This window comes from Mustela nivalis, assembly GCF_964662115.1.
Source record: "Mustela nivalis genome assembly, chromosome: 13".
Lineage (NCBI taxonomy): Eukaryota > Metazoa > Chordata > Mammalia > Carnivora > Mustelidae > Mustela > Mustela nivalis.
In genome coordinates, this window is record NC_139032.1 from 9,679,646 (window position 1) to 9,692,488 (window position 12,843).

The 12,843-nt window shown below is 46.2% G+C and overlaps 1 protein-coding gene across 4 annotated transcripts in view; it reads right to left on the reverse strand.

Moving 5' to 3' along the window:
• DOCK8 (dedicator of cytokinesis 8) overlaps nt 1-12,843 on the reverse strand; it is a 202,456-nt gene that overhangs the window by 27,524 nt on the left and 162,089 nt on the right. For all 4 annotated transcript variants that reach the window (XM_082696632.1, XM_082696631.1, XM_082696634.1 and 1 more), the window contains 8 exons: nt 11,095-11,277; nt 10,590-10,722; nt 9,528-9,615; nt 5,938-6,034; nt 4,470-4,604; nt 2,987-3,139; nt 1,715-1,873; nt 902-1,002 (listed from right to left, as the gene is read on the reverse strand). In XM_082696632.1, coding sequence (XP_082552758.1) covers nt 902-1,002; nt 1,715-1,873; nt 2,987-3,139; nt 4,470-4,604; nt 5,938-6,034; nt 9,528-9,615; nt 10,590-10,722; nt 11,095-11,277 — 1,049 coding nt within the window. The remainder of the gene's footprint in view (nt 1-901; nt 1,003-1,714; nt 1,874-2,986; nt 3,140-4,469; nt 4,605-5,937; nt 6,035-9,527; nt 9,616-10,589; nt 10,723-11,094; nt 11,278-12,843) is intronic.

Below are 12,843 nucleotides of genomic sequence, written 5' to 3' on the forward strand. Positions count from 1 at the left end.
AAGAATCCCTCCCCCGACCTGCCCTTTCCCCACCTGTTCAGAAAATGAGAGAAAAAGCAAACATGTGTCGGTCGCTTTCTATCCACAGGTAGGGTGTCCTGGACCTCGAGAAATAGCATTTACTTCCAGGTTCATGGGGAAGAAAAGGGCCCAATCAAATGAGGCCTGTCTTAATGCATCTATAGCAATTTTCTTCCTTTTCCTTCCTTTCTCTCAGAATAATAATAACAAGACAGAAGCACGACCCGTCTATGACAGCACGCCAGAATCAATTTTTTTTCTCTAAGTCGTTTCTCCCGAACGAGGAGCATAAAGACAAAGTTTCAAACTATCGAGTAAAATATGAATTCTACTTAAAGGGTGCATGTATATTTGAATATAACTGGAAAAAAAAGGAAATAATTCATAGGATAACAGATAGTTCTTTTCTCTCATTCTACGATAAGTAGAGGATAGTATTATAAAAGGTACCTCAGTTGAAAGTAGGGGGATATTTCTAAAATTATAATTTTTTAAGATTTTATTTATTTATTTGAGAGAGAGAGAGAGAATGAGAGAGAGTGACCATGAGAAGGGGGACGGTCAGAGGGAGAAGCAGACTTCCTGCCAAGCAGGGAGCCCAATGCAGGACTCGATCCTGGGACTCCAGGATCATGACCTGAGCCAAAGGCAGTTGCTTAACCAACTGAGCCACCCAGGCACCCCAGGGGGATATTTCTAAAAGGGATTACATGAATCAACCCACTGTGAATGATTACTTTCTACTAACTTCTCTTTATGCTTTTGGATGTCATCGAAATCACTGTACTCACATGACCTATAATAATCACACTAACAAGACCTCCAAGTGACAAACCCTAGGCCCTCAGCTGACGGCCTTGATTTGGTCAGAAAAGTGTACCTGTACATGAGATCCATCAGCATCTCGGGATCTTCCTGGAACTCCCTCATTTTCACGGTGTCGTATAAGATGCTGTTCAAATTGCACAGAAGTTCCTCCACCTGCAAAAAAAAGCGAGCGGCTCTAATCAATCCTGGTTTTGTCATCCACGGTGACAGGCTGGAGCTGCGTTGGAAGGGCACCGGCCAGCCACGGGCAGGCTTCTTGGTGGGAGCAGAACTCGCAGGTGGAGGGGAGCCGGGAGGGGCCGTCCGTGGCCTTCACTTTTGCAGGCCCCTGTGCTTCAGAGGCCCAGACGTGAGTTGGCCCTTGGGATCCATGATTTAGCCCTGAATCCTTATACTATCTTCCCTCTTTTTGTTTAAAGTAACTTGAGCTAGTTTCGGTTATTTGCCACCTAAAAGAGCCTCTAGCTGTACTCTGGAACATCAGGGGTCTTTACACCAATAGGAGGCAGCTTAGGACTTCTGCTTACACTATGTATGTGTGTGTATGTGTGTGTGTGTGTGTGTGTGTGCATGTAATATGATATAATACAATAATATATGATAATATATGATACAGTAATATATATGATGTGATATATATGATATATAACATAGTGTGCTATATATTAAATACAAGAGTGTGCTATATATTAAATACATGTGTATACATTATATTTATGTATTTTATATATAACCTGTTACATAATTACATATTATATGTGTTAAAAAATTCACAGTATACACACACACACACACACACACACACTCAAGTTTATATGGCTGATCTCGAACCTGTGTGTGAGGTAAGGCGCGCTCTTCAGCTTACCTGGGTCGGGAAAGGAGTGGCCTGCATGGCCGTGTCCTCTTCTGCGTAAGCCAGGATCGTTCTCAAGGATCTTCTCAGGTACTCCTCATTAAAGTCTGGTGCTTTGCCCACCAAAGATGCCAGAGACATGGTTACCTGCATCTTTACTCTTGCAAAGTTCTGCGTCAGGAGGAGGAGAAGAAGGAACCAATAAGAGGCACCTGGCCTGCAGATAAGGGAAGGTAGGCGCGCCAGACACCCGGGACTCCCCAACATTTCTTTTTGCTCCGTCTCCACCGCTTCCTTTTCTCTCAATGAAATGTGAGCTCTGCTTTGCACGAGATTCATATCATTGTTTAAACGGTTTAAATGGATATTGCTCTGACATAAATCCGTCAGCGGCCTTTACATTTTCACGGAGGACTGGATGGCCTCTATGCTGCAAGGCTAGGAGGTTGCTACAAAGTTGGGTCTCAAAAATGGATCCTTTTGTACCAAGATTCCTCTTCTTGGGGCATGACTTAAACCGGAAAAAGGAACAGTATCTCCATGGCCACATTTTCTGAGATTCTGGACCCTGGACAGGCAGTGAGTTTCTCTTTCTCCTTCCCTTCTAGCCCTATGGAAAAATATGGTTATCCTGCAGGCCCCAAGAAAATGTCCTAAATATTTTCAATAATTATGTCTCACACATGATGAGGATCCTATCTTTTTTCCACGGGCCAATTTATCTTTTAAGATCTCTTGGGGGTGCTCATCAATATGACCACAATATGACCACAAACTAAACTAAAATCTAGATAAATCTAAATAAACTAAGATCTAGAAAAACTAAAGCAAAGGTTAATGCTTCTGCAATAAAGCATAAATCCAAAGGCTGCAAAGCTTCAGTTAAAACTCAGGGGCAGATGACGCTGGACATTCAAATTCTCACCCACAGGTCACACTGGTCCCATGCAATCAGATTTTGGAAACAAGACAAACGCTGCTGAATTCTTAGCCTGCCTGGTGTATTTTTCCCCACAGAGGACAACTTTTAATCTACGTATATTCACTCGGCCGTCCTTGAAACACACAGATGGAAACCACTGCCTTCACCAGTCTCCATCTTCACTTCTGGTTACAAACTCAAAAGCTGCTATCCGTCTTCATTGTCAACGGTCTCCCCATCACATGCAACAGAAGGAAATGGTGATCCCACAAACTTTCTCTCAACCAATGTTTGCACTGACTTTGGGCCACTTGCACTGATTCTGGGTCCCCCCGCCCCTGCCCACTGTTTGGAGTTCTTACACTGGTGGCTCCAAAGCTGAACCTCATGAGCAGGTAGAGGGTGGCACAGGCTTGGCTCCGGGTGATGTCCATGCTGCTGCTGCAGTGGTGTAAGACTCGCTGGCACAGGTCCGCACACTGTTCCACCTCCTCCTCAAACAGCAAATCCCCAAACTAGGAGAGACACAGAGGCCATGAGGCAGCCCTTGGTCCCTTCACATTTTGTCTGGGCTGGATGCCTGCTGAAATAGGCAATGTCTGCCGGGACAAGCAGAGGGGCTAGAAGAATTCATGCATTGCTCCATAAAGAAAATGAGCTCCTTGAGTCTGAAGAAGAATGCAAGCCACAGAGTCCACCTAAGATTTAATTATGAACCACACAACTAAGATCAGGGCATAGGTGTAATTAACCACAATGTTATCCAGGCTACATGTACCAGCAAAGTCATCTCTGTACAGGAATGACCTACGTTTCCTGAGCCCCCGGGAAAGGACTGGTGACTAAGAAAGAGAAAATCAACCTGAGAAGGGAGAGCAGAAGAATCGTACTTTCTAAATGTAACTGATTCCAGGGTTCCTGGCTGGCTCAGTTGGAAAAGCATGCTACTCTTAATCTCGGGGTCATAAGTTTGAGCCCCTGCTGAGTGTAGAGATCACTTAAATAAATAAATAAACTTAAAACAAAATGTAAAAGATCCCATTAAGCAGGTACCAACTGAGAGTTTTCCAATCCTGGAGGAGAAAGTAAACTGCATTAGACCACTTGATGTCAGGAAAATCTATATTCTTCAGGCTATGAAAAATTTACTTCTAAATCTTCTCTCATTTTACGACAAGACACTCTGGAAGACTTACTGATGGGCGTCCGCGTTTAGGAAAGTAATCTCACCCAGGTGTGGTACTGGAAAGGGTGAAAGGTAAGGGTGTGAGGTTGCATTTGCTCTCCTGTCTCCACTGAGTGCCTGTCGGAGGCAGGCCCCTGGCCAGGGCGGCCTCCGCCATTAAAAGATGGCGCCTGGCTAGTTGCCAGGTTAGGATTGCCTCGTGAGACTAAGCAGAACGCCCAAAGAGGAAGTAAACAGCATTGGTTGCTAGCGAAGTTGTTCGTTTAGGTGCACAGCCTGATTCGCTCGCTCCTGTACCCTGCTCGCTGATTGGTCATGTAAGCGTATATAAGTGTGTAGACTTGCGGAAATAAAGAGAGAGAAGATGCATCCGAACCAGGGCATCTTGTCATCCTTGCGGGGCGAGGGCGATAAGTGCCCATGTCAAATGCCTATAGTTCTGCCCACATTTTAAGCGGGAGACCCACTGACTCTCTCCTGGTGACTTCTCAAAAAATCAGGGCATTCACTTTATTCTTAGAGAGGCTTAAAATCTTTACCTTGATGTCACTTAATACCACACTGTGTGGGTTTGGGGACCCCTGAGAGGAGAATGTGTGAAACCAGGTGAAACTCTCAGCTCTTAATTAGGAATAAGAAAACAAGCATCCCGTGTTTACCTTGGCAATGAGAGCCCGGAGTGTCGCAAAGCAGTGAGTCAGGTAGGTGGTGCTCTGATCGCAGCTCAGAGAATTCACCAGCACCCTGAGAACACCTCCCAACAGGCTGTCTTTACAGTCCAGAGCCGAGCTTGCCTGGGGGAAACAGAAGAACAGCATCACTGAATCCCTGTGCCATGCCAGGGAGTGGTGGGGTGAAGACACAAATCAGCCCTCTTGACAATTAGCACAGCGATGCTGACATCCCATCTCTCTGAGTCTAAGATCTTCAGGGTTTGGCCACCACACACATCATCCATTACCATGACAGCTGAGGACCTATATCCAAATGACTTTACTCTAAAACTCCCAAATGATTTGGGATTTATGCCCAGTTCCGGGCTGCTACACTAAGTTATGAGGCACACCTCCCCCTCCCCATCCCAGACAACAGCTCTTGGAATGTTCTTCCTTTATATAGAAGGCACAGCTTTCCTTGTGGGCTTCAAAGCACAACTGTGGGCTTCCCAGTACAAAAGGGGCTGCTTGATGGCAGCAGTGTTTCCAAATAGAACAGTGAGACTAATCCCACTGAAGGTAATGACAGGTAAATGCCATTTCTTTGGGAAAAAAAAAAAAAATCACTGTGAGGACTGGTAAGTGTATAGCAATCAGAGCAGCGATGGATAGAGATATTACCAATATGAGGCCAAATATTTAAGATATCAAAGACATCACATACTTTTTGTCTTTCTGTTTCTGTAACAATTACTTTGATTTTAGACCACTTAGAAGGAGGATAACTAAGGTTTCCCTGGGTTTCAACAATATTTCTTTTTCTAGTTCCCCAAAGCATCACTGGATCCACCCGAATAAATGATTTCTCACTGGAAACATGGTGGGACTCATTTCTCAAGTTCACCAATACCCCATTATCCCCTAGACTTCTTGGGAATTTTTGGAAACACTCACTTAGCAGATAAAATTTTCTTATTGCAACGGTTATAGTGGCACTATGCTTTTCTGCAGTGGGGATGGCAGATTCATGGTACAAGTGATTTTCCTTCCCCAGTTGGGGTCCAAAGTAGACCTCATTATTCAGACCCAGCACCTCTGCCACCTGGTCCAGTCATAATCTTAGCTCCCATACGAGATGTCAACCTTAATTCAACTGGGGTTGTCCCAAACCACCTTAGCTCTCATCCCTATTCTAGATCATCAGCTACAAGCCCCCATCTGTATTATACGCTTGGTACACACTTGGCATATTTAAGTATAGGATCACCTGGTCAATACCCAAGGGAGCAGCGAGTCAAAGAAGCCAGAAGAACGTTGATTATCTCTGGAATTTGTAAGGTGAACAGTATTATAAATGGTTAAAATAAAAAAAGGCATTTGGGGATCACATTTCTCTCCCAGTTACCTATAAAGAGATCCTTATTAAATTCCAGTGAACATGTCGAACAGATCAGGTGTGTGTTGTCCTCACCTGGATAATGTTCTCCTGCATATCCAGGATGATTAAGTTTGCCTCTGTAGCCAGATTGCCACTGATCAGGGCTTCTTGATCTAACTCTGCCTTTGTTCTAAGAAAAAAAAAAAAAAAAAGGTCAAATTGAAGAGCCTATCAAAGCCGGCTGAGTTCCAGTGATGGCAATCTGTGCACCAAGGCGTAAAGAAATATTCTGAATAGCCCATCGTGAAATGAAAACAGAGGAGGTGGCCACAGGGCACCAGAGAGTGCAGGGCGCTTTCTGCGACCACTGCCTGGTGAAAACCATTTTTTAGGTCAAGTCTCCAGATTATCTGTAGCCCTACTACTATGAATAATGATGACAGTTAGAGAAACAGCAAAATGGGGAGAAAAAGCAATTACTGGTGGCTACTAACCACCAGGCGAGTCAATCCGATGCTGGTGAAGCCTCGAGCCATTCCTGGGTTTCCTGCATGAGAACCAGCTCTAGATCGGAGTCAAGGGAAGCCTGTGGCACAGGCCAGAGGGAGTGGGGCAGGGTGTGATCTGAGCTCCGTAGATAGCAACGGTGCTGGATGAGGAAAGCTGGTGCTTCTGAACTGGGGCAGGCAAGAGTTAGGCTCTTGATGTCCCAAAGACCACCTTGGGGGGTTCCTTGGTCAAGTGTAGACCTTTTGTCTAGACTTTTCCCCCAGTGGGCAGCAAGGTGGTACTTCTGCGGGACAACAGGTTCATCTGACATCCCGGTGGGTGTTACCGCCCACGAGGGAACGGTAGGGAACAGGACATTGCCTGGCGCTGCTTTTCCTCGAGGTTTCTGTCTTGAGGAACCAGAACATTTCAGGCACTATTCAATGATTCCTATAAAATCTAAGTGATGCTGGAAAGGGATATCTTGTAACATCTACATTTACTGGCCAGAAAAGGGAAGTGTGAAGATGTCATTTCCCCAAGACGCCCAGAGGCTAAAATGTCACCCCAGGGGTTGGGGCGTCAGGATGTGTGAGCCCACAAGTCTTGACCAGGACCAGCACCTCGTTGTTCCTGAGTCCCCTTCACCCAACTGTGGGAGCTCTGCCATTGCTTATTCCCTGCTGAGGGCTCAGAATAAATATTTCCTTGTGTTTTAAATGTTTTCAAGCCTTGGGGGCTTGGTCGGTTGAGTGTCTGCCTTTGGCTCAGGGCATGATTTCGGGGTCCTGGGATCGAGTCCCGCATCAGGCTCCCTGCCAAGGGAGAGGGAGCCTGCTTCTCCCTCTCCACCTGCTTGTGCTCTCTTTCTCTGACAAATACACAAATAACATCTTTAAAATTTTAAGCTTAGGACAGGGTCTTGGGTTCCAAGGGGCTCTACATTGTATTTCATTCTGCAAGTGATAATATTTGCATAAAAAAGTGAAATATAGAAGCTATTTTTAAAAAACGTATTGGTAGATTTAGGTTTTGAGCAGGGCGATGCGACAGAAATGTAATGAAGAAAACAAATGTCGTTCTCCATTTTGCCGAAGCCAAACTAAAGAAAGCAAAAAAAAAAAAAAAAAAAATGTGAAAGTAACAGAAAATTTTTTTTGACCCAATACAGAAAAAGAATTGTCCATGTGTAATCACTATGAAAATTACTAATGAGACCTTTTCCATTCCTTCACTGGTGCTAAATCATCAAAATCTTGCCTGTATGTTTTACTTGTAGCACTAATGAGGCTACTCTATGGGACAAAGCAGACCTAGATCTGGTTTTCATTTTTGTTGTCAAAGTTTTTCAATTGTGGTAAAATACACATAACATAAAATTTCCCATCTGAACCATTTTAAAGTGTACTGTTCAGTGGTATTAAGCACATTTGTATTTTCTTGCAACTCTCATTGCCACTTATCTAGTTTTTAGAACGCCTACCACCCAGTCCTTTAAGATGCTGGTTCTAAAATTGGACCAGACAGCAGAATCACCTCGAGAGTTTTACCGAACACTGACGTCTGGGTCCTACTGTGGGAGGTTCTGAATACATTGTTCTGGGGTCCATCTGGATCTGGGCAGCTTTAAAATCTCTCCTGGTTGATTCTAACCTATAGTCCTGTTGAACATGACTGCTCTAGAAGAAACAGACCCAAAATAATTAAAAAATGATCTGAAAGAAAAAGGTAAAAGACCCCACTATTATAATTACGAAAAGTTTTTCAAATAGCTAACTCTCACTATGGTTCTCTCGAAAAAGAAAAACAAACAAAAACAAACAAACAAAAAAACCCCAAAACCCACATCAGCCCGACTGGGGAGTGCTGGGAAGTACTACACAGAAAGACTCAGTGTGGTGTTCTTTCTTTCTTTCTTTTTTTTAAGATTTTTTTTTTTAATTTCTTTATTTGACAGACAGAGATCACAAGTAGACAGAGAGGCAGGCAGAGAGAGAGAGAGAAGAGGAAGCAGGCTCCCTGAGGAGCAGAGAGCCTGATCCCAGGACCCTGAGATCATGACCTGAGCTGAAGGCAGAGGCTTTAACCCACTGAGCCACCCAGGCGCCCCTGTGTGGTGTTATTTCTGCAAGCAAAAGGGAAAAGTTTCCCCAAACCTCAGTTTATGCAGCCCGGGTCCAACAGGACCAGGCTCCTGTCCTAATCTCAGCAAGTAAACAGCCCAACCCCCTAAGTGGTTCTTTGTGTGTCAAGTGTGTGGGGCGGGGCCTTGAACCATGTAATGTTCTGCTCAGTGAACCCTGAGATTCATACCTGCTGCAAAGAGGAACAGCACAGGTGAGCTCTCTTCAACATACTTAGTGGCACGTCTTACATATTCAAATTCTTACACATGTTTATCTTAGACATTGCAATCCAAGCAGCAGGATTTCTTTCATTTTTTATATTTTTTGCTGATAATAGCATACATTATCTTATGTCTATGTTATATATAGTGCATGTGTGTGTATAGAGAGAGAATCATACACACACCCATTGTAGGAGATACAGCAAAGTATAAAGAAGAAAACATCAATAACCTAAATGTCCAGAGAGAAGGACCCAAGGAAAACCGCTGTTAATATTTTGGTAAATTTCCTGCCAGTCTTAAAGTGTATTTACCCTAAGCAGCTGAGGATTTAAGATTCTATTCCAAAATCAAGTGTCTGTCCTATTTTTCCAACCTTACATCATAAGCATGTCCTACGTCATGCAATTTTAATACCAACCTAATATTTCTCTACAAAGTTCCCTATTCTCGAGCATTTAGAATGTTTCCATTTTTAAAATATTGAGCGATACTGATGTAAATATGTGTGACTACACATTTTGCACACTATGAATTTGAACTATGTGGTCTCGGGTCCCCTGTCCTGTCCCTGTCCCCTCCAGCAGCTCCGGTAAGGCTACCTGACATTGCTAAACACTCGTTTTCTTTAACTGCTTAGCAGTGCGGTCAAGCTTTCAGAGCTGTGAATCATAGCTCCTTATACCTTCGATCTTCCTGGGTGCCCGGACAGAGCGAATTTACACAGGTAACGATGTTTCCCTTCCTTCCCCTTGGAAGGATACAGTTGTTTTGGTAATACAAGTAGCCTGGGAAAAAGGGTTTTAGATTTTAGGTAAAAGTAGCACAAAGCTGCTGAGTGACGCACTTATCTTGTTTCTCATTAGCTTGCCGCCAATGTGTCTGCTCCTTCCTCCATCTCAAATTTTCATTGAGGCCTGGAAATCGGTCATTTCCTAGGAGTTAAGAAATGCACGAGAGGAATGTGATTAGCATGAAACCCTCCAAGATAACCAGAAGTTCCGTAACCCGCTAGGGCAGAGAGGACTCAGCACTGTGCCTCTGGCTAATTAGAGCCCGTGCTGGACGCTGGGTGGGGGGCGGTGGCGCTGGGGCAGGGAGACAGGGCTGCCTGGGAGCCGGCCGCCTGCACTTTGACGGACAGCCTACCGTTTTAGAACCCTTGCCTTTCTGGAGAGGGGGTGAGCATACGTGCCCTGAACAGAGGGTCCCAGTGAAATTGGGGTTCTCAGTGAATTACTGAAGAGGAGAGTGTGGGGAGGGTGCCCCCTCCCCAGCACTGTAAGAGCTGAGCTTCTCCCAAGTTCCTGGCCACTGTGTCCCATGACATGGACAAGCTGTCACCCTGTGTAACTTGGAGCAGGGTGACCAAGACGGAGCATGCCTGACCACCTCTCTCTGCCATACAGCAGCGAGTTCAACCTAGATGAGATCATTCCTGGTGAGCCTGGAACACCCGGACACCCCTGTGGCTGGGATGGGGGGGGGGGTCGGTTGTGTTCTAGAAATACCCTGAACGATCTGGGGAGTCGATTTTGGAATCAGTATTATCCAGTGTCTTGACCATGCTTCACAAAAATGAGTCAAACGCCCCGGGAGAGGCTTTGACCTTGAGGGCGACCACATTCCATCTATCCTGTGACTCATGTCCTTGGAGGTGACCTGTACCACGGACAAGTCTTGAACAGAAGATGCACGTGGGGACATTTCCGGGGTTCTTGTGACCTCCGGATAGCAGCCTTCCCTTGCAAGCACAGAGTAGGCACAGAATCCGGGAACCGGTTTGCCTTCATTACCCTGACATCTTAGGAAAGCGAGTAGGTCTGCTCGCATTTAAGGATGTTTCCCTTCACCAAGGGTGTAAAACCCGCTGACGAGAAGCAAGGAAGAGCAAGGCCAACGAACGTACCGGGAGCCCGGCAGCGCCGCATCATCTCGCCACGGGCCCCTTCCCCGCGGAGCAAAGCCTCTTCCAGCCTGGCCTTGACGTCCCTTGACTTCTGCAGGACTTGGGTACTGACTTTGTCAGAACTCTGTTTTCCCTGGACAGGACAGAGGCAGAAGGATGTTTAGTGTGGTGAGATCTCTGTCCGTGGGAAGAATCCTCAAAACACAACATACTCTGCGGCGAACGGCTGCCGGGTTGGACACGTGCCCCCATGGAGAGGCTGCGCAGGGGGTCCCGTGGCTCAAATCCTGCAAATGAGAATGGGGTTCTCTCTGCAGAAGGCAGAGATCCTTTCCCTGAAAAACGGTCGTGTCTAGACTGCAAAGAGGTTATGGGTTTTAGGACAGAAGTGAGACCAATAGATGATGCCTCCATTGTCCCCCAAGCCAAGGGGAACCATAGTAATGACATTGATCTGAACATGGGAGCTAAGAGCTGCTGTAAGGCTGAGCCACCTCATGCTCACCTTGTACTCGAAACACGAGACACAGATGAAAAGAAGATCCAGGATCCTATTGAGCTGCATGGACGGCAGGTCGGCGATCCACTTCCTGATGAGGCTCTGGTCGGCGTTCTTCATGATCCAGAGGAAACAGATCATGAGGTTGCGGGTGGTGTCGGCATTCAGCATGTTGTACTGCTTGTAGGGCTGCAGGGAGGCAGAGGGTGAGGTGGATGCAGGGGAAGGAGTGAGTGACGGGAACCCCAAAGGCTTCGGGGATGCTACGTTCTTAGAACACAGGCACTGCCCTTTGCTCCTGGCTGAGGAACTGTTTCTAGGAATCCGGCCTTTCCTGGGCTATGAAGCTGCAATCCCTGAGCTGAGGGGCTCGGCAGTGTCTGAGCCAGGCTTTCGGGCACATCCCGTGGGCTCCCTCCATCTCCGGAGCAGCGTGGTCTGGTGGTCTGTCCTGCCTTGACCAGGGCCCCCCAGTCTCACTGATAAAAAGGAGGCTTCCAAACTGCTAAGATTCCAAGTATTTCTCCTTTCAGCTGGACACCGGAGGGCTGAACTTAGGGAAGAAAACAAGACTAGCCAGGATCCAGAAACCTCCTAACTGTGCAGGAATTAACTTCTTTGTCGGAGTCCGGAGGATACTACGAGGGTCACCAAGTGCTCGGCAAAGAAATCAAATCCCTAATTTAGTGCAGTCCTCGATGCTGGGACTTCCGGGACAATTTATGTTGTCCTGGGGGGTTGGGGGTTGGGGGATCAGGCTATTTGCTTAAAGACCCCAGTCCCAAGGGTTCGATTTCGAGTCCTGAGCGCGCTTTCGTTACTCATCCAATGAAGACAGAGACCAGTGTACCACATCTTTGGTTCACAAGGCCGTGTACCAACACCCAATGGAATGTGAAACCCCCTGTTGGTGAGTATGTGTGAGAAATGTTGGTTTGGGATGCGAATGGTAGAGCTTCTGAAATTAGCTGAGTTTTCCTGAGTATGGTGACAAGAAGCTACGAAAACCTTAGTGATAGGGGTGCCTGGGTGGTGGCTCAGTGGGTTAAAGCCTCTGCCTTCAGCTCAGGTCATGATCCCAGGGTCCTGGGATCGAGCCCCACATCAGGCTCTCTGCTCAGCGGGGAGCCTGCTCCTGCCTGCCTCTCTGCCTACTTGTGATCTCTCTGTCAAATAAATAAATAAATAAAATCTTTAAAAAAAAAAACAAAAACAGAAAACCTTAGTGATAACTTCCCAGGGAAGATCTTCTAGCTGTGAACTCTGGGCATCTGAGGATGTCCCCTTCAAGCCAAATAATAATGTAAAAGGCACTGACTCCCTTGGGCAACTAACTTGGGTAAGACGCACATTACTAAGGTGAAGGAAGTCATGAAATACAGCATTTCCCCAACAATGAGGGAGGTCAACTCTCAAATGTCTTTTCTCTTTCTTACTTCCTTGCCTTCCAGCCCTCCTGAGGGTATCCTGGTGGGCGTCAGGGGTTTGCTTAGTGCTGGAGAGAAGAGAGGAAAGCCATCCAGCAGAGAAGCTACTGAGGTCTAGAGGCTGCCTTCCCAGGAGAGAACCGAGGGAGTTCTCTGTGGATGTACACCCTAAGCTGAGACGCAAAGTTAAATTAAGCTGGATGGGGAGGCACCGTCACCATCTCCCAAAGGGAGTCAAGGCTCCCCAAGGAACAGAGTTGCCACCTCAAGGAAATCAGACCCTGTGCTTCTGGAGATGGTGCTCTTTAAGCCAGAGTCTGTGCAAAAG